This window comes from Diadema setosum, chromosome 7 (genome assembly GCF_964275005.1).
Source record: "Diadema setosum chromosome 7, eeDiaSeto1, whole genome shotgun sequence".
NCBI lineage: Eukaryota > Metazoa > Echinodermata > Echinoidea > Diadematoida > Diadematidae > Diadema > Diadema setosum.
In genome coordinates this window covers 39,420,216-39,442,453 of record NC_092691.1, presented here as the reverse complement: position 1 = coordinate 39,442,453, position 22,238 = coordinate 39,420,216, and the positions used below count along the sequence as shown (strand labels likewise).

The following is a 22,238-nucleotide window of genomic DNA, read 5'->3' as shown; positions in this document are numbered from 1 at the left end:
ATCGTCTAGAATGAAAGTAGTTCAAGGAGAATTAAAATATTCCAAGCACAGTTATCATGACACAGATTTAATCACTATATGTTTTATCTTGAATGACTTTCCCACAGATCATCTTTGAGAGTGTTGTAGGAGAAAGCTACCGCGGTGACGTGGCAATAGATGACGTAACGTTCGAGGATTCACCCTGTCCTCTAGGTGGGTCCTTTTTTTTTCTTTTTTTTTCAAATGATAGAATTTATTGATTTCTCGAAGCAACATAATTTTACAGAAGATAAAGGAATTACAAAGTTATTCAACACAAAAACATTTCCTTGATACAAACAATTTAAACACATATCTGTGTTTTTTATATTTTTTTTCAAATATTTAAATATCTTCTTACTAAAAAACATATTATAAAGGGTCGTACATGCGAGAATGCGAAAATAGGATAAAATAACTTTTGGCAGTCCGAAAGCCCGCCCAGGCCCGCCCGACATGGCGACGACGAGTGCACATTGAATAACTTCCACAGGACCATTGCAATTGACTACACACAGCCCCGCCGCCGTACACAAGTGTAACACTTGAGCACAGCGACAGGGCCGCGCACAGCCACATTGCAATGTACAGCTAATAAAAGGAAATTCGTAAATACTAATAGGCCCCATGGACAGAAAATCTAGAAATTAGCAAACAACATTCACCCGCCGACCCCACGCTCAGACAGGCCCCCAGCGGACTTCGGCAAGCCATTGGAACGCCAAGGATGCACCCTGCCCGAAAGTATGTACAGTGTATACATTTACATTACACACGCCACGCCCAGGTAGGCTCCTAGAAAGCCACCGGGTTGCCACGAACATACCCTGCCCGAAAGCATGCATAAAATTAACTTACATCATAACAACGTTAAAAGAAACTCGCGGGTACATAGACCTTTAAACTATTTTCATGCATACCTCCCCGGCAAAGGTTGCTCCAGGCAACCCGTAAACACGTCAATATCCACCTGACGTTGCAACAACTAAATGTATGCAAGGTGGATTCCAAGTGTGGAATTATTTTCTACAAACAAAATCGAATGTTACCAGTTTCCGAGAGAAAATACCTCCATATATTTGACTACGAACCAAATGAAAGTGTTGCATCAGCCCCATCCTTGAATCATCGAGAAACATGAAATACACTATATTAACGAAACAACATCAGACAGTTCAAATAAGTTGAACATGTCTCTATTTATCTAAAAACACAGTAATTCTACCTTGTTTTAGATATAATTTCTTCAATTTCATAATAGTGTTTCAAAGCTTTTTGAAATAACGCCAAAGATAATGTACCGTTCTTACATCTTGTGGCGAATATGTAATATTTGGCATATAAAAAAACAGAATTCAATGTAGTGAAAGGACCATTTAAGATTCCAAATATGAAATCGTTAAATGTGAGAATAACTTCGTCTTTCAAAACTTGTCTTTGGAACTCTCTCAAAAAACGTTGAGTATAAGGGCACTCCCAGAACAAATGTGTAATTGTCTCGGTTGTATCTAAACAAAAGGTACATAAATCAGAATCTGACAAACCAATTTGTTTTAGCAGTTTATTCACCCCGAGGATGTTGTGTAGAATCTTGAACTGAAAATAACGCAATTTTGTCGACAATGAACTTTTAAAAGGAATGAGATAGATTTTTTTCCAGTCAGTGACTGGTTCTATCAAAATTGAATTCCATTTTTCTTGTGATTTTGGAACTTCACGAAAATTATCTACGCATTTTCTATGAATAAATCTACATACTTTAGGAGCTTTGTTAATTTCAAGAATCAGTTCTTCTTGATAATTTTTATCTTGAGTTTGAGGTTTTTTAACAAAATTTTTCCAGTTAAGAGGAATTGCAGATATGATAGAAAAAAAATCCAAAAAATTGCATTGAATTTCATATTTATTTCTAAATTGTGACAATGAAAGAAAATTACCCTGTTCATTCAAAATATGATAAATTCTCGTAATACCTTTATTTATCCAATTATGCTTAATAACAACTTTTCCATTAATTCTAATGCAAGAATTATTCCATATAACCTGATTATGAATGGTGGGTTCTTGCTGCAGTGCAATTTTAGTTCACTGTCCGTGTCAAGGCGCTTTAAAGGCATAATCTACCATTTGCAGATGAAACAAAAACCCACCTTTGTTGCTTCAGAATAGATCTGAATTGTGAGTAAGGGATAGAAACGACCAATGCAAAAATGTTAATCAGTATGGGGAATGTCGAGTATTTTTAAATACACACAATTTGAACGATTACAGTTATGGTAAAAATAGCCTTATTTCTGCTATAAACCGTCTGCAGTTATGGTCTATTGAGAAAAATAGTGACATTTTCTCATATTTTAGACTTTATTGCAAAATTTTATATGGCAAGATGTTTGGTGAAATAACTGACCTTATATGCAGCAAATGTGATAACCCCAACATTTTATTAATCACTGCTCTCATGGGTAAACAATGTATTCAAGGAGCAGCGGAAACGTTCTGCGTCAAACAAGTTGATCGCAATAATATTTGTTTTCATGATGATTATCGTTATTATTATTATTATTATTATTATTATTATTATTATTATTATAATTATTATTATTGATATTATTAAAATAAGTTTCTGTCATAGGTCTAGTATGTCTTCGGTTTGATTTAGGACAATCCTCATTCAGAGAGATGTTAAACATTGCGAAAACAGATGAGATTAATAACGATAATCATAGGAGAGAGCCCCAAATTGGCTATATCAAACTGGTTCTGTCTACATGGTGAATTGTCTTCTTTATTTGCCATGTACAATACTGTGTTATTCAATATTCAATATTACCTATCACCAAAACTTGGTTGTATTCTGCAGGCTGTGTCATGTTGCAAGTGAAAATTTAAACGAATTTGCCCGGAATTCCGTGTCAATGGAATATAATGTATCATCTATATCATGTATCATCTATATCAGTTACTGTTGTAAGACATGCGAGAGGGCACATTTTGAGATGTAACCGTCTGTTTAGGGGAAAAAATTGTTTGTTTTTTCACTTAACCTCCACCAAATGTAGAGACGCTGATGTGCACGTTCGAAGACCAGAGGATCTGTGGGTTTACCCAGGACAGGACGGATGACTTTAACTTCTACTGGTGGAAAGGACGGACATGGTCTTGGGGAACTGGGCCGCGATATGACCACACATTCAAGAACTCAAGCGGTGACTATAGAATTGTTCTTGTTTGTGGGGTTATTCCACCTCTGTTCCAGATAAATGTCGCAAACTGAGCAACATCATGGAGACAAACTCATGTATTATTGAGTGCTTCATTGTTCTAGTGCTCTGCTTCTCAATCGGTGGGCCGCGAAGCTTTCGTAGGTGTTCCGCGATATCGATCAAAATGATACAAAACAGATCCGTACTTGATCTAACTATGGGCCTCGAAATACATTATATGAGGCAAAGTGGGCATCGGGCAGGACAAAGTTGAGAAGCGCAATTCTAGTGCATAGTTCATATTCAAAAGAAGTTTTGTTGTGGTATTTGATCGCTTCACGTCTCTTCTCGCAATTGAAATGATGACGTCATTGTTTTACAGCTCTCACATTGGCTGACGAACCTATGATGGAGATTCCTTCCTGGTAACTTCTGCATCTCATCTTTTACTGTCATTATTATTTTTTTAAGTGAAGCTTCCATGGTGTCTTTGTGTGACTTTTCTTTATGTATCATTCTGAATGCGTGATAATGTCCGTTGTTTCATGTACACTGAGTATGGAAACATGGGCTGGTGGGAAGAGAGATAAAATAATACCATCAGCATCGAAGACTTTTGACCGAAGTCACTAAAATGACTCGATTGAACATGGCATCCATACTGAATTAACCAAGGCGTGCTGACCTCTGGAAACCATTCGTCTGTTCTGAAAACAGGTCACTACATGTTCATGGAAGCTTCATACATGCAAGATGGTCACACTGCCCGGCTGATAAGCCCGCCACTAATGGGGTACTCCTCGAAGCCGTCTTGCATGATCTTCTTCTACCACATGTACGGCTACGAAGTCGGCGAGCTGAATGTCTACATCAAGAACGAGACGTCTGATGCCCTGGGAAATCCGGTCTGGAGCTTGGCCGGTAACCGTGGCGACCGATGGAGGGCAGCAGAGGTCCAAATAACAACCCCTCTTATTCATCAGGTGTGGAATAAATATATCGTACAGTAATGACGGATGTTTTATTTTGTGTTACATACATTGCATCTTATCCCTCTCCGCTATAGATACATTCGTAGATTCGAATAAAGCTGGGGGAAAAAAACAAGTAAAGCTTGATTTGATATTATGTCACTATTGATAGGACGATATCGGATGTTCTCTTTTGATCGTGAGATAGGCCTGCGTGTGTTGATATGTTGGAAATGGCCGACGTTATATTAAAAACAGAACATGTTGATGTGAACGCAAGTAAACCATGACAGCAGGTATTTAAAATGCCATCTTCACCTTCAAATTTATCCTGCTTCTAGAACTGAAGAAGTTTCTTTTGTTGATTATTTGTTTGTTTTTAGCGGAAGGTTATTGTATGTACTATTTTACTTACGATGTGTTGGCATCTCCTCCTTCAGGTTGTATTCGAGGCGGTGAGGGGAGAAAGTAGTAGCGGAGATATTGCTATTGATGACGTCAACATAACTTTTGCTGAATGTCCCGGACACCGTGAGTGTTCTGTTTTTATTCCTATCAGTTTACTTTTATCTATTTCCTATTTTTTATAGATTTGAAATGCGACCTCAAGCTCTAGCCAACTATGGTTGCTGTTGGCGATTATGGTGGTAGTGTTGTTTCAGCCTAGTATATATATATATTTTTAGCTCACCTGAGCCGAAGGCTCAAGTGAGCTATTGCGATCGCCCTTCGTCCGGCGTCCGTCGTGCGTCGTGCGTCGTGCGTCGTGCGTCGTCCGTCGTCCGTCGTGCGTCGTGCGTCGTCCGTCGTGCGTCGTCCGTCGTGCGTAAACTTTTTACATTTTCATCTTCTTCTTGAAAACCCCATGACCGATTTTCATCAAACTTGGCAGGTAGCATCCCTAGGGGGTTAGGAACTCAATTTGTTAAAATGGGCACCATGCCCCACCCAGGGGGCCCCCAGGGGGGCCCAAACCCCCCAAAATTAAGGAATCTGTAAAAATCTTCTTCTCTAGAACCAGAAGTGATAGAGCTAAGTTAATACTATGAGTTAGTACATTGATTACTGTAGTTTCAAGTTTGTTCATGGCAGAATCAGGGGTGCCCCCCTTGGGACCCAGGGGAGGGGGGTGGGGAGGGGTTCTAATGGGGCCTAAATTGTACATTTTCATCTTCACTTTGAGATCGCCATGTCTGATTTTCACCAAACTTGGTAGGTAGCATCCCTAGGGGGATAGTATCTCAATTTGTTCAAATGGGCACCATGGCCCACCTGGGGGGTCCCCAGGGGCCCAAACCCCCTAAAATTAAGGAACCTTTAAAAATCTTCTGTAGAACCAGAAGTGATAGGGCTTAGATGATACTATGAGTTAGTACATTGATGACTGTAGTTTCAAGTTTGTTCATGGGTTTGGTGGAATCAGGGGTGCCCCCCCCCCCCCCCCCCCCCTTGGGACCCAGGAGAGGGATGGGAAAAAGTCCTACAGTTGTAATGGAGCCTGAATTGTACATGTTCATCTTCTTCTTGAAAACCTCATGATGAATTTTGACCAAACTTAGCTGGTAGCATCCCTATGGGGATAGAATCTCAATTCCTTCACAGGGCTGCTTGCCCCCCCCCCCCCCCCGAGTTGAGGGGGGATCCATATGCAGACCTAAGTTTCCAATGTTCTCGGGTAAGAGTGTGCAAGAATGCGTGGAAGGTGAAATTGCGATACTCAGGTGAGCGCGTGACCCGCGGGTCTCTTGTTGCCATTCTCTTGAGTATTGAATCGCATCGTGATAAAAATCATAAAAGGACATTACGCGCAAAAAAATAGCTCTCGATTTAAACAAAAAAGAAAAGAAAGTTGGTTCAACTTTTGACGGTGTTGCTATAGCATGATTTTAACACTTTTGTATTTATCAAAAGATAATCGATTATAAATGTCCTTACCACACAGGCTGCCATAGACTTACAATAGAAATCAACTATACGATTAATTTTATAACTATTCATAAAACAGGACCCATATATGTATAAGTAGAAGCGAGAGAAAAATAAGCTCTGGAGACTGGATTTGTTACATTTTTCAGCTTAGTTTATTTCTGGAGTTTAAAAGTTTTAACTCAAAACTCCAAAAGTTAACAAGTACAAGTCGCCTTCACAATAATATCAGAGAGAAATCTGAAAGTGGCATGCTCCCATGGTGGATGTTGAATCAGATCTCTCCTCATGACCTTAAGAGGAGAGGCGATCGGACCGATCTTTCTGTGCAGGGTTTCTCGGAAATAGATGAGGGAGGAAGTGGCTTTCACCTTCTCAGTAGTTGTTTAATTTTGGTGAGTGAAATGGGAGAGTAGCGCTGACCTTTACCAAGGGAAGGACCAATGATCGAGTGACTGGTAGAACAGTGAAAATGAAAGCCTCTTCGTTCTGTCAGAGTAAACTTTTAAGATTTACAGGAGGGTGACTTGTTGTAAAATGAAGAGGGGATTCAACTCACATTTCTCTTCTTGAAACGAAGTTAAACTGAATAAGATGGATCTGCCTTTAAATTAATCACTGCATAACACTACATCGGGCAGATTCTGTAGGGCTCGTGCCATTTCACAGCTTGACGAACGTTGTGCATTATGCATCCATGTATCGTTATGACGGCAGGAAAAAAAAAGACCAACAGGCCAGAAAATAGACTGATAGTGATAATAATTTGCACTTCACTACTTTTGCCCCATAGACGTGTATAGAAATGAAAGCAGCGTGACGTGTCAGTTTGAAGAAGCGGAGTTGTGCCATTACAAACAGGACAAGACCGATGATTTCGACTGGAGATGGACAAATCGCGGCACATATTGGCGATTCACTGGACCTTCAATTGACCACACGAGGAAGGATGAACTAGGTAAGGCATACTAACATTTCTCATTATGTTTTCAAATCCTTCTGTTATAGCTTTTCCCTTTGCTCTATTACAAGTATTTATGATCAGAAGAATAATTGCCGATGGATGATCGACATCACCGTTCGTCACACAAAATTCACACTTCGCAATGATGACACAGATGACCGTGAAGACGGGGGGGGGGGGGGGTCCTAGCCAACCTTATTTCAAAGAAATAAAAAAGAAGCCAATTTACGTTATAAAATGCTTGGTATCTTTATCATGTCTTTCATTGAAATTTCTTTGCGATAAGCTAATTATTGCAACTTGAGATCATAATATATAATAATACAACGTATGTATAATATATCCTCTAGCCTCCCCCTTAAAAAAAAAAAACAAAAGACGAAATTGTGCAGGAGCACGAAACAAATACAAAAGATCCTAGAATTTTACTTTCTTTTGCAGTTCAACACTTCGCTGGTACCTCAGTTTGTTTTAGTGTGAGATTGATTTTGTTTCGCCAGCAATGCACACCCATACCAAAAAAGAATACCATCCGATAGCCATCGGATGATCATCCGATGGTTATCGGATAGCATTTGGGCAGTGATTTGGTAGCTATCAGCAATCACCCGCTAACCGATGTCTTCCTGATAGTTTCTAACCCAGTTATCAGCAAGACATCGGCTAGCTGATGGCCAATCGATAACTATCAGGAGCACATCAGCAAACTTGGTTTTTGAAACAGCTTCTCACCTAACCATCGGGAAGACATCAGGTAGCTGATGTCTTTCTGATCGTTTCTAACCCAGTTATCAACAAGACATCGGCTAGCCGATGGCCAATTGATAACTATCAGGAGCACATCAGCAAACTCTGTTTTTTAAACAGCTTCTCACCTAACCATCGGGAAGACATCAGGTAGCTGATGTCTTACCGCTGATGGCAAAGCATCAACCATCAAGATGACATTGGCAAATAAAAACAGTTATCAGGAAGCCATCAGAAAACTTGTAGTTTCAAAAATCTGATCATTTGTATCACCACGGAAGACATCAGCAAACATAGTCTCTGAAACCAGGAGTTCATATACAATATATATTTGTGTGTCATTAAGAAAATTTATGGGCCAGGCCAAGAGACTGGGGGAGAGACTGTATGGGGTGATGATGACCTTGTGGTCAGACCAATGAGGTGCCCACCTCCCTGGTTAAACCAGCTTTGAAATAACCGTTGGGCATCATCATTCCTACACCACTCCATGCACAACTCCAATAGGGTCTATGTCTCTCCTCCATCATTCTTATCAGCAGGTAAGCAAGTTTCTCATTTTATCCCATATTTTAATGTCACACAGTAACAGAATGTCCTAACTTTGTGTGAAAACTGAAGAGCCTGCAATTATGGTGGATCAAGTGTAGCTGCAATGTTCAGTATGAGCCTTATATTAGTAGTATCCAGTGTCAGCTAGAAGATGATGAATCAACATGACTACCTGGTACCAACTGAATGGTGAGTGATTGTGAACCCGCGAGATGTTAATGGTAGTCTCTAAAAGGACCAAGCAATGTTACATAGTATCAGGAGTGGAGCCTAAACGTTTTTGCATCGGAAATTGTGTCAATTAACTCCTGCCATGTGATACGTTAAGCTCCATGAGACATATAAACCCAAATTGCTATGCGTGGGATTGTGTGTGGTTGTGCACTGGATATATACCTGCGCGATGGTAAGTCTTATATACTGATCGGACTTTGAGATATTGGTGGGAAGTGCTTTTATAGTACTAGTAGGCCTATCTCTATGAACCGAGATGATAGGGTCTCTGTATGGATTGTGGCAATGACATATATTGAAAATTGATCGTAACAGAGATTCCTGCTGAAAGGTGCTGACTTCGTGTGACCGGATACACCTGCCAGAAATTGTCCCATTACTATAACGTACAAGGATTGTGACGTGGTTTGTGGATGCATGCGGAAAGCCATTGGCAAATGTATACCCATCAGCAAGCCATCGGGAAATTTACCCATCAGCAAGCCATCGGGAAATTCACCCATCAGCAAGCCATCGGGAAATGTACTCATCAGCAAGCCATCAGCTAGCGGATGGTTTGCTGAAGGTAACTAATTTGCATGTGAAATTGCCATCCGATAGCCATCGGATAACCACCAGATAGCCATCGGATGGCCAGTAGGTATAGCGATCCGCAGTGCTATCAGCAAGCCATCAGGAAATGCACCCATCGACAAGCCATCGGGAAATTTACCATCAGCAAGCCATCGGGAAATTTACCCATCAGCAAGCCATCTGCTAGCGGATGGCTTGCTGATGGTAACTAATTTGCATGTGAAATTGCCATCCGATAGCCATCGGATAACCACCGGATAGCCATCGGATGGCCAGTAGGTACAGCCATCCGCAGTGCTATCAGCAAGCCATCGGGAAATGTACCCATCGGCAAGCCATCAGGAAATGTACCCATCAGCAAGCCATCGGGAAATGTACCCATCAGCAAGCCATCTGCTAGCCGATGGCTTGCTGATGGTAACTAATTTGCATGTGAAATTGCCATCCGATAGTTATCGGATGGCATAGCATCGGATAGCTATCGGATGGCCTGCAGATGGCCATCTGCAGACCACATTTATTTCGCTATGGGCACTTGTCGAATCGTAGCTTCATATTCAAAAACAATGTATAAAGTTTGATGATGATTTATATTGGTGGTAGGTGCCCCATCTATCCTGTCCATGTTCATCTGTTCTCGATGAACTGTATCATTATCATTATCATTATCATTATCATTACATTACATTACATTACATTACATTACATTACATTACATTACATTATTGTCTTTGGATACAATCGGAAGTAATTTGATAAACATGATCGTGAGAGCGTGAAGTTTTAAGAGCTATAAATTGTTATTTGTTCTGGTACGCAGGGTTTTTCGTCTACATAGATGCTACATTTTCAGGGCCACGAGACGCTGTGGCCAGATTGATATCGCCTGAAGTTCCTCCCCAGCGGCGCAAGTCCTGCGTGGTGTTTTGGTATCATATGTACGGTAGAGATGTGGAAGAGCTCAAGGTTTATATACAGCCGAGAGGCGAAAGCCTGCCCAGCACGCCGGCGTGGAGAGAAAGCGGTGACCATGGCGACGTGTGGCACAGGGCAGCCATTGACATCAGCCTACGTAACATAGCCTTCAAGGTAGGTCATCAAGGCACTGAAGGGTTATATAACAAGATGAGACATTGACCTCTGTTTCTTAAAATAAAAAGAAAAATCAAGGGCAATAAACCAATAAAAATGTGAGCTTCACCACGTGAGGTGGTGCAGGATGTTGATATTTACTTATCATCTCTTTAAGACCACCTTAGTGCTTTGCTCACCTTCTTGTATCCGTTGTTGCAAGATGTACGTTAGTCAAATGATTTTGCTTCTGTTCAGTACTTCAGTGCTACCATAATAATCTTCAACTCGGACGTTAACCAAGATCCACCTCCCGAGGCGATGTTAATCAAATAATCATCGTCTGCGAGGGAGATGGCTACAAGAGCGATATCTTTATCGATTCCAATCGGGGATATGTAAAAAGTACTAACGAAAAAGACTATCACATGATATCTAGCATGGATGCTGGGGGAAATTGTTAAGCAATCCCAATGGTCAAACATAGTTAATTATGAGGTCTATAAACGCTGATATCCTCCTCAAAGACAGTGCGTTCATATCATATTTACGCTTTATAGAGTTGTAGGACACATTAGAGATGGCTTAATTTCAAAGACGTTGATGATTATGGTAGGGGTCTGCCGCGTCCAAAATGTCAAACCCTACTGGTAGGATATTGAGCAGCATTTGCCTATGCGCAAGTAGCAGGAACAAAATACAAACAAACAACAAGCGCTTGGAAACATTGTATCAAGTGCATTACAAATATAATGTATAATTATCATTATTATTATAAAAAAAGAACCTGCCGCTGCGTTCATTTTCGTGATGAATTTCTGTTTAACTTCTGTTTTTCGACTCTGGTTTAACATGCGTGAAATTCACCGATCTGAGACTGCATTCTCAATTCTGCATTCGATGAATAGTCTTTGTTTATCTTGAAGCAGTATTCATTTATCTCAAATATAGCAATACTCTGTCATATATATATAATACTTCTTTGGTCCTATGGATTCTATCTTTTAACCTAATACATGTTTATTTTTACTTCACATACTCCTCTCAGATTGTCTTTGAGGGCAAACGCGGAGCACACATCCGTGACGATATTGCTCTCGATGATGTGGAACTCTTCCAGAATTCACCCTGCCCTGATTGTATGTATGAACTATATACACGCTTTATGTTCGGTTTGTGTGCAGTGCGTGCTGTGTGTGTGCTTCTTGTGCTCATGTTTTCGTGTGCAGATCTTGTGACAAGTGTGTGTTCTGCGTGTGTATGTGCTTGTGGCTGTTAGTCAGCCGTCTTTCAACTTTTCAGTTCCACGGTGTATATGCTTTGTACGCGATGTCAGTGGATCTTTAGCACTGTGGTCCTAGGTCCTACAAGAGTTAACGCCGCCGAAGCCACTTTCACGTGACCAGTCACTATCACTCCTTTCCCTCGTTGTTTGCTCTGGATGAAATGAAAGAAAGTTGAATTGAAAACTTTTCTCCACACAGAATCTTTTCCATTCATCATTATTTGTTCATAGAATCATGTAAAGACTAATCTATAAGCAGATCTTTTTTTTTTCGCTAGACCTGTGTGCTCCATGAAAGTATCGATGCCATGCCGAGTAGGGTGACATTGACTCGTTTGAGAGTGTTCTTGTTATCCTCTACTCTCCCTCCTTTTATCCCTCTGTCTATCTGGCCATAAGATCATTCATCAGTTCGTTTCTGTTCACTTTTGTTCATTCATCGATGCCGGCCACAGTTTACACCACCCCGCCTGCTCCTACCACCCTCCCGCCGATATGGAGAGACATCAGTTGCACATTCGAAGAAGGCTACTGCAACTACACTCAGGCATGGGACGATATCTTCGACTGGGTGAGACACCAAGGCAAAAACACCTGGGGCTTCTGGGATCCTAAGCTCGCCAAAGATCACACCCTAGGGAATTCGCAAGGCAAGTTATTTTCTTCTTCTCCTCCTCTTCCTCCTCCTCCTCCTCTTCTTCTTTTTCTTTTAAGTTCTATTTCTCTTCTTCTTCCTCCTCCTCCTCCTCCTCCTCCTCCTTCCTTTTATTCTCTGCTGAATAAGACATTAGCTCTTTATCTGCCTAATGACAAGATTGCTACTGATGGATAGTCTTTGTCCCAAATATTATGAATTATCGCTTCAATGGGGAGGGGGAAGGGAATCAAACTGTTGATGTATGTCATCCTCTACAAGAAAGGTTCATGAACGTTTACACTCATCGTCCTCGCTGAACAGATAGATGAAAGGTCTAGGAAAAGAATAACAATAAAAGCAAGATTTTGCTGACTCTAATGTGAGCTTAAGATGATGAGATGTTTGTGAGTCGTGAAGAAGAAGTCATATTTGTCTAAAAACTAGGCCTTCATGTACTTGAAAAATACTTTATTTTGAATCATATCTTTGCTTCCCATAATTTAAAGTCTGTTGTAAATTGTTATGGTCAAATTAATTATGCAATAGTTTAAAGAAACGAGCGATGCATAGTTTTGATGAACTGAATTTTCTCAGACATGAGCAAGGAAGAATTACGCAATGAAAGTCACTTTATGGTTAGCGTTTAATGTTGAGCACTCACTGATTTTCGAAACTGTTAATTATGGATATATAGGTTGACGTGAAATGCATATGACAAAGGGAAAAAGATCTGAATCCGCAGGTACCTTGTAACACCGACTATTAATATTGTGTCAACGAAAGAGTACGGGCTACACATTATTGTGTGAAGTAATTTCTGCAGAGATAAAAGTACACTTTACTTAATCCGTATAAACTTTCGGTATTATGACGTGCACTTGCCTGCCATGATTTCACTGCAGTGTGGCAATCAACACTATGTGTCTTGTATCAATCTTCATAGGATATTTCATGGTTATGAACAATATGTGGTGGTTCTTCCACCGCCCCAACGACATGGCCCGGATGTACTCGCCGCTCCTACAAGGGTCGTCCACACCTCGCTGTCTGCAGTTCTTCTATCTTCTTAATGGCTGGCTCCCGGAAGTCTTCCTGAACGTCTACGTTTTGCGCTACGGTGACACACTAGCCTTTGATCCAGACTTATCTTACATTGGACACAAGGGCGTTGATTGGCAAGAGGCTTTGCTCGACATACCACCCTCAGATTATCCAGTCTATGTAAGTAAGGCGCCTGGTGCGTGTGGTGGGTCACTTTGCTAGCAGCCAAGGAAAAAACAAAAAACCAAAGAGATTTACACCTGTAAAATCTCTTTGGAAAAGACACTCCCATAGCTCCCAACAAAGAACGTCATGTACGTCGCAGGGACCCTTGGAACGGGGGGGGGGGGGGGGGGGGGGGGCTGTAGCCCCACCTCCACTTTTTTGTCTCATAATGATAATCATCATCATCATCATCATGAATTAAAAAAAAAATAATCGGGAGGGGCGGGGCCCACAACACCTATGAATTTCCAAATGTTCCATTCTACATTTTCCCGGCTAACCAGGGTGAAGGAGGGGGAATTGACTGTGACCCCCCCCCCCCCCCCCCAAAAAAAAAAAAAAAAAAAAAAAAAAGATGTTCTGCAGCCCTTGTGTAGTTTGGCCTTGGCCCAAACTCCACAAATTGGTCCTCTTGCTGTGGAATCCCCTTATCTATATTCAGGGACGTATGTTCTATTTTCTGACTTACTTTGATTTTGATCATACTATTATTGTATGAATTTGGTACATTGTATGTTTCTTTCAGCACCTATTCCCATGAATTTAAAGTGGTGTAAGTTCAAAGGTCAAAGTAAAGTGGTTCATTTCAGGTCGTGAATTCACTAAAGCTTAGAATTTCCATGAGTGTTGATACAAGTTGATGGAATTCAAAAGGAGAATCATTGAAAACTATCATTTTTTTTTTGGTCGTCTTCCTTTCACAGATTGTCTTTGAAGGGGTGCTGGGCCGGCTTTGGTGGCACCCAGAAACTGGTTTGGATGACATCACTCTGTTGGAAGGAAAATGTCAAAGAAGTAAGGCAAACAATTTCATATTATACTTAGTATCCTATCATCCCATCATATATCCCATCATCTCCTCACCTGCATTGTATATAAAACGTGCAAGTGTATTTTGAAACCTTTCAAGTTGAGAGACAAATACTGTGAAACGCTGCAGGTATAGCGTGAAATATATCAGGTTTCCCTGTTTGACCCGTCAAAATACTGAATGAGCGGTGGAAAGATTATTTGCCAGGACGAATCGAAGTGTTGCTTGAAAAATAGTGTGTGTGTGTGAGTGTTATCATAAAATAAAAAAGTGTGTGTGTGTGTGTGTGTGTGTTTGTTTGTTTGTGTGAGAGTATAGAAAGTAGGGCGTAATTATCGTCAGAATCTTCCTGGTTTTTCTCCATGTCCATCAGGTACAACAGCCCCACTTCCCATGCAAGCAGATTGTGACTTCGAAGGAAAAGGCGAAGCGGCCCTATGTGGCTTTACTAATAAGAGAAAATACAGAGAATATTGGTGGTACCGAGACCAGGAATTCAACTGGGTGATGAATTCGGGAAACACGAGCACGCTGGAGACGGGCCCCCCGTCAGACCACACGTTTAGAAATGCAACAGGTAGGGTGGGGTCATCCCACAAGACCGACACCCACGAGTCATACAGCCCACGAGTTCGACATCGAAAAGAGGTCCATGAGTCATACAGCTCACGAATCATACAGCCTATGAGTTCGACGCTAGGCAAATAAAGCCCATGAGTTCGACAATAGGTAAAAACAGCCCACGAGTTGGACAGATACAACACGTTACTTATGTGTCGGTCTCGTAGTGTCAAACTCATGGGCTATATGACTTGTGAGCTGTATAACTCATGGACTGTGCTGTATGACTCGTGAGTTCTATGATTCGTGGGCTGTATGACTCGTGGGTGTCGGTCTCGTGACGTGCACCCGGTAGGGTTGACCTCATTAAAGAGATATTTAGCAAACGTTATAACCGTCAAGATGACTTAAAAACAGAGTACACAATGTGCAATAGAAGTTGAATGAACTGACATAAGTTTAGAATGTTAGAAGTGTTTGTGTGATAATACCAAACTTGATAATTTAAGGGGATTTCACTTCAACCATTACCAACAAATTGTGTCTCTTGCGACATATTTATGTGCAAGAGTTACTTAGACCGCTCACGTGATATTCCATCTCCCATGCTATGTGTATTTCTCCCCTCTGAATGAGCAGTTGTTGTTATTGAGTCCACTGCTTGGGAATTCTAACTGTGGTTTTCCCTCTGACGTTCTTCCTTTTATAATCGTTATGCTAATGTGTTTCGTGATTACGAGTTATGAGATAGGCGGTAGAACATCTCGCGAATTAATCTACATCATGCAGCAACAATTATACCCACTCAGCATGTCATCAAGTTTAGTAAAGGATTCATAGTATGAGCTAGAGAGGATGGTGTACTTGGTCTTCTCTGGATGACTACGCAGCGAGTATAGGAACACTGTGTATTTCGGAATTTAGGACCAGGAAAATATTCTTAATAATGGTAATGACTCTCTGTATACGTCCCTTTGATAACACATGGAATACTCGATGGACAAGAGAATCTGAAAAGAGTGACGGAAATAACGTTTCCTTTTGATGAGTGTGTTTATTTTCTTCGTTCTTTCACATAATGTTGGGTGTTTCTTTGTGGTAGGCTTTCTCATTATCTTAAACTAAATATTCAGAAGTGATGTTTTCATCAACCTGACTGCGAAATGAAATGAACCTTTTGCATCGACCCCTACTTACAGGTCACTACATGTATATGGAAGCATCGCAGCCACAACGCCCTGGTGACCGAGCGCGTCTCATTTCTCCGCCCCTTAACAGCAATGGCCAGCGAATCTGTCTGCATTTTTATTTCTACATGAAAGGGCGCGACATGGGGGCGTTGAGTGTCAAGTGGCTTACCCCTACCGCTCCGGAAAAGGAGATTTACAGGGCGAAGACTAAACTTGCGGATCGCTGGCAGTCGGCCTACGTTGATATCTCATTCGTATCCGACAATTACCAGGTCTGTATGCCTCACTTGATGTAGTCCCACTTTTAGCCTCTCTCATGCTTTGCTGTAAATAGAATCGCGGACGAAAAATACGAGCTTATTTCAAGGCAGCATATATATGTGACCGGCTGGACACGTCCAGTCAGTGTTGACCTACAATAGCTCGGACTCAATTAGACAAAATCAGTCACCTGGTTCTATTTAATAAGGACTGGGAAAAGAAGGAATGCTCAAAGATGATTTCTCTGTTTCCGTTACAAAAAAAAAGGTGTTTTTTTTATTACTTCACTTTGTTGCAATATTTCAAACTAAGCCAAAGCTCAAATAACTCCAAAACTGTAACATTAGACTGAACACAAAGCAAACAAGTTTAAAACAACGAAGAGCAATTTATAGCAAATTCAAACAACTAATAACGAAACAACACTAAAAGCAAATTTAAGACAACGTAAACAAACTTAAAGCAACAAAGTAAACCCAAAACAACGCAAACGCTAAAAGCAACGTAGCAACAGAAGTTAAAAGCAAACTTAAACAACAAAAGGCAACGCTGAAAACAACGCAAACACTTAAAGCAACTTTAACAACTTTACAGCAACGCAACACTGTCCGACGCAGAATACAGCAAGTCCGTGTCCCTTTCCCACAGAAGCTATACATAACACGAGGGATGAACCAATCATATTATTACTTTACACACTCATATTTACAAAATGCAGTGACATCTCTGAGATTGGCAAATATATTTACATTCAATATGTGAACACCAGAGCATATTGCCTGAATTAAAACTGTTGATATTTGGATGGTTTAAGCTTTTGTTGATAAGCAATTCATTTGTATAAAACATACAGTTTTAAATGTATGATATCACAATTACAGCCTGCTACCAAATAATATATACGTGCCATGTGAATTCAATAGCGTCTCTGCACTATCAGGTAAACTTCCACCACAGGCAAACTGTATCTTCTATTAACAACAGTAACACAATTATTTGATTCAAGAAGGGAAAGCCATCTGAAAAGTAAACTCTAAAAATGCAAAACATATTATGTCATAGTAATATTCCGCCTGTTGATTTCATTACCATATGATACACAATATTGGGAAAAACTATTCACCTCTGACATTACAGCATGTGCCGTGCGCTGGGGTCCATCCACTTGATAGAAGTCTTGGTGTCTTCTAAAATTGTCAATACAAAGGAATATACTTTCTTAGATCTTTCCCCATGTTAGGAATCTATGAATGAAGTCGAACATGACATGTGCTTGCGTGTATGATAAACAAAGCAAATTATTCGACCCAAGCATTGTTCAATCCACTAATAAACCAGTATTAACCATATTAACTGATAAAATAATATATCATATACATCGGTTTCAAAGCTATACTCAAAGGACTGATCAATTGCCTTCGCTAGGATAGCACAATAATATACATAATTATATACAAGAGATAGATACATATGTACAAGGGATATATATTCCTATTTCCACCATCAAGCAACTTGGAATATATTGTACACGCGTCAATGGGCGTATATATAGAGGCTTTCCTGCCTGAACTAAATCTAGGTGGCTACCTCCTGTGCTCATATTAAAGAAACAAAGAGCAGCTTGTCTACATCTTCATCAATAGGGGTGCACAGTACATACAGTGTAGCACACATCAGCCCAAGTCTTTAGAATAGTGAGAAAGGAAGTTTGCCGAGCAGTAAACATAAAAAGAACAGTCCTTATGAATGTAGCCACTGCTTTAATCCCCTGCATAGGCAGTCACCCTTTTGTAAGCCGAGGCACCTACCAGCATATTGTATCATCCCCTGCACTGGGGCCAAGTTCATTCCCCTTTGTTTTTAATCCTCCAGCGTGCCTACCAGAATCAACTATAGTGTACATCGGGCTGTGTGAACGCTTAGCTTTTATCTCCATATACCACAGTGCTATATTCTATGCTACCCTCTGCATCAAGCACGCTTCTCAAAGTCACATAGAATAAAGATGAAATAAGAAACATCTACATTCCTTCATTAAGCTTGCTGTAAGTGATGTTCTCTACCAATATCACTTCATATTGATAACATTAACCCTAACTAGGCCGGGCTATTTAGATAGATCATAGAGCCGGGGGGGGGGGGGGGGGGCCTCCCAGGCCCCCCCTCCAGATCTCGGCCGTCGACCGCGCGATCGCAACGAAAATTGGCACACACATTGCCTATGATGTAATCTAAAGTACTACGAAGTTAGATTTTTGAAAAATTGTCATTTATGCTAAATTATGCTAATTTATGTATAATGATGCATGAAATCAGACAATTTGGTATAAATCACTAAATAAAGCCTGAAATGGGCACATTTTTTTGTGTAAATATTCTTTTTAGTGTCCTAAGGAAATATAAGAGAAAAAAATTGAGCCATCCAAAAAAATTTCTTAAGTATTTTATTGTTTTTTTAATTTCTTATGTATTTCTTTGTTTTTTCGACTTTATGTTTTTCATTGTTTTTTCGATGAAACTTGTCCGAGACATTGTTCCGAACGAGAAAATGTGTTATCAGTTGATTTTAATCAATAAAACCCCAAAATAATCATGCTTTTATGAAATTTGACTGTAAGCACAGTTTCTATTGAAATTGTACACGAATTCACGTTTTTGAGCAATTTTTGGTCTGACATGCATGTACATATTTATGCGTAACTTCGGAACCGCGCGCCCGGGCATCGCAAATTTGGTGTCAAAAGATGCGGGAGACTCGACAGAAAAAAGTCATGAAACGTCGCGGTGATAGCTTTTCACGTTAGCGATACATCGCGCGGAACGTCGAGGGGGGGGGGGCCTCGGAGCCCCCCCCCCCCCGGCCTAGTTAGGGTTAAAGCATAGATATAAAACATAGATAAAACAAAACTACAAATTCTTAGTCGCTAATGCACTTCATGGGCAACTGACATGCCATCCTCATTAACCACTCGTTTGTGAATGAAACCTCATCCATTAATTATTTGGCAGAACCAAACACTCTCAAATTATCATATGTAATATAATGAACACCACATAAATCATGATGTTAATCAATATAAAATAGTAAAGACACATCATACAGATGTTCTTACCTTTGTACAAAGGATGAGGGACTGGACTATAGCTACAGCCACAGGAGCAGGTTGATTAAAGTGACGTTGCCTGCTTGGACGCCTTCTCAAGAATGATCAAAGGAGGTGCCCCTTCTGAATAACTTCAGGACACGCTTTACCCCTCACAGGGATATTCCACTTATGGGGGGGGGGGGGGTGTTCCCCATGATTATGTAAATTACATCCTGACCTTACACCACCGTGTATGTACCTCTACTATACAACTAGAGTACTGTGATATATCACACACCTATATATATGTGGATAGAGAATCAAATAGATAAACATACATATAAATACTACATAATATAATGAGCGAGTGTAATCATCACAGGAAAGGGGGGGGGGGGTGAGTGCTGATATTACTGTGACCCTCACATTCATATATATATATATATATATATATATATATATATATATATATTTGTGTGTGTGTGTGTGTGTGTGTGTGTGTGTGCGTGTGTGTGTGTGTGTGTGTAATTTGTGGGTGGGTGTGATGTGGGTAGAAGTGACGGTATAAAATCGCATGTGGGAACCTCTACGGCATAACGAAAGGACATTCATTATTTGTCGACTGAGATTGGAGATGACAGCTGCATTATGTCTATAGTAAACATGTTTATTTATTAGTCATAGGCATCATTGTATTCCATTGTATCGACTGGTAAATTGAAGTCAGATATACGGGGAATAAATGTGTTTTCCCCTCCTGTCAACTGCTTTGGTCAAAACCGACCTAAGCTCAAAATGAACATCCCCTACTTCTTTAACCATTCAAATGAATTTACACACTAAATAAAGCCAAACAACTTGAAAAGAAATGCAACACACAAGATTTCGTACTTTCTTATAACAAACTTAAGTGAATATTCATGTAAGATATACAATATTTTGTTTTCTTGATAATTTTTAGGAGATAACATTTTGATCATTCGACCAAACTTTCGTTCGGCGATTGTTTGTACTTAACCTGATTGATTCGAATTGAATTTGGTAGAATAGACTGAGATTGCCTAACACTGATGGAGAAAAGATAATGTCAAATCTGTTTGATGTCTTGGCAGGTGATCTTTGAAGGAGTAGTCGGGGATGGTTATCGAGGAGATATTGCCATCGATGATATCAGGTGAGTTTTTCCAATGGAAAAGCTAATTTCCTCTCGATGCAGTTAAGAAGGCCCTATACTAGTATCGAGGACATTAAAGGGGATGGCTAGTACCTGATCAGTGGGAATCAGTGGGAATGCTGAGGGGTAATTGTTCCAATCCTTGTGGATTCATCTAAGAGTACATTATATATCTATTGTTGTGTGAAAATGATTTGCTTCAGAATGGTCTCATATTCTAGAAATGTGCAGTTTAATGTTTCCAGGTTAGCATGCCTGCGTACAGTGACGGGGCGATCATTAATGGGCTGTTAACGATTGGAGGGGGCTTCAGCTTCTTTTGTTAACAAAAATAATGATCATAATGGACTGTGATAATGATGATCTTGTCAGGTTGACCAGTTAACTCATATCGGATTATACGGAGAGCATGAAAGTTTTATTGTTTTTGGGTGGTAGAAGGCTTCTTTTGTGTAAAAACAAATTATTATTTTTTGGTGGTAGAAGGCTTCTACCACCCAACGTTCTTCCACCACGGAAGCCTTCAAAGATCTTGTTTTTCCCCAGTGTTTATGTAAATTGTTTTGAACTACAATAACCATGATCTCGATGAGATATTATCGCTTGTTTCATTGTTCGTCGGTTTATTTTTGACACATTCCACCTTGAGCATTGTATAGTTCCAACCTGAATTTATATTGCACAGGTTCTTACCAATGCCGTGCAGTGGGTACGAAGCAGAAGTTTCCTGCGGCTTCGACATGGGGTACGAAGACTGCTTCTTCCGCCAAGACGACGTCAACCTCCTGGAGTGGCTGTGGTTTGACTCTGTGGGTATAGACCCGTCGCCTTTAGCAAATATCTCAGGTGCGGACGGTTCCGTCGGATTTGGAAGAATGTTCATATTCTACATAATTATCTGTGGCCATATCCGTGAACGATATTTTTAATTTAAAAACAAGCAATATTCGTAGAATGGAAAATACTTTCCGTGGATAAGTGTTACCGGAGACTACAGGGTCGGACAGGGTGATTTCAGTCTTCTTCATCGCCAAATTATACGAATGAGTACTTGACAACGCCAGGAAAATAAGAATGGCAGGGCCTATGGGAGAGTCGGTGCCATCGCCGAACATGTTTGAAATATAAATCGCTTCGCTTTACAGACCTACAAAATCTATTCGTCACTATAGCCTTATTGTAGTAGTAAGGTGAATTGCAGACACAGAGCTGAATTCTTCCAGTGGAATATTTTGGTATAAGTCATGTTTTCTTTCTCACACACACATTCTATTTCCAATCAATTCACAGCGCCGGTTGGTTCATTCCTATACATCACCAGTAGCTCCATGGCCACCGCGAACTCAGCTGTGCTCCGCCTCCCCAAACTGAGGAGACTAGACATGGACCACTGCCTATCCCTTGATGCCATCGTTCGGGGCGACGCTAAGGACGCGGCCCTGACCGTAGCTGTAGAATACACCAATAACACCTGGCGCCCGCTCTTGAAATTCTGCTCCCTGAACGCGTCGCAGTGGACAACCTTTTACCAAACGATCGACCTCGATCTGATACAGGAAGATCCCTTTCAGGTTTGTCGATACGAACTTCTTTCAAACACACCTCCCCACCTTAAATGATAGAAAACAAGTTTGATTTGAAGGAGTATGATAATGAGATTGTATTTATTTTCTTTTTCATGTAGAACATAATTGTTATAAAATAT

The 22,238-nt window shown here is 40.5% G+C and overlaps 1 protein-coding gene across 1 annotated transcript in view; it reads left to right on the top strand.

Moving 5' to 3' along the window:
- Window positions 1-22,238, top strand: part of LOC140231236 (MAM and LDL-receptor class A domain-containing protein 1-like) — a 31,267-nt gene that overhangs the window by 7,518 nt on the left and 1,511 nt on the right. The window contains exons 3-17 of the mRNA XM_072311381.1: window positions 108-195; window positions 3,081-3,227; window positions 3,942-4,207; window positions 4,636-4,726; window positions 6,915-7,079; window positions 10,012-10,280; window positions 11,311-11,401; window positions 12,003-12,197; window positions 13,128-13,405; window positions 14,155-14,245; window positions 14,635-14,838; window positions 16,022-16,284; window positions 20,472-20,533; window positions 21,219-21,379; window positions 21,824-22,104. Of these exons, the coding sequence (XP_072167482.1) occupies window positions 108-195; window positions 3,081-3,227; window positions 3,942-4,207; window positions 4,636-4,726; window positions 6,915-7,079; window positions 10,012-10,280; window positions 11,311-11,401; window positions 12,003-12,197; window positions 13,128-13,405; window positions 14,155-14,245; window positions 14,635-14,838; window positions 16,022-16,284; window positions 20,472-20,533; window positions 21,219-21,379; window positions 21,824-22,104 (2,652 nt within the window). The remainder of the gene's footprint in view (window positions 1-107; window positions 196-3,080; window positions 3,228-3,941; window positions 4,208-4,635; window positions 4,727-6,914; window positions 7,080-10,011; window positions 10,281-11,310; window positions 11,402-12,002; window positions 12,198-13,127; window positions 13,406-14,154; window positions 14,246-14,634; window positions 14,839-16,021; window positions 16,285-20,471; window positions 20,534-21,218; window positions 21,380-21,823; window positions 22,105-22,238) is intronic.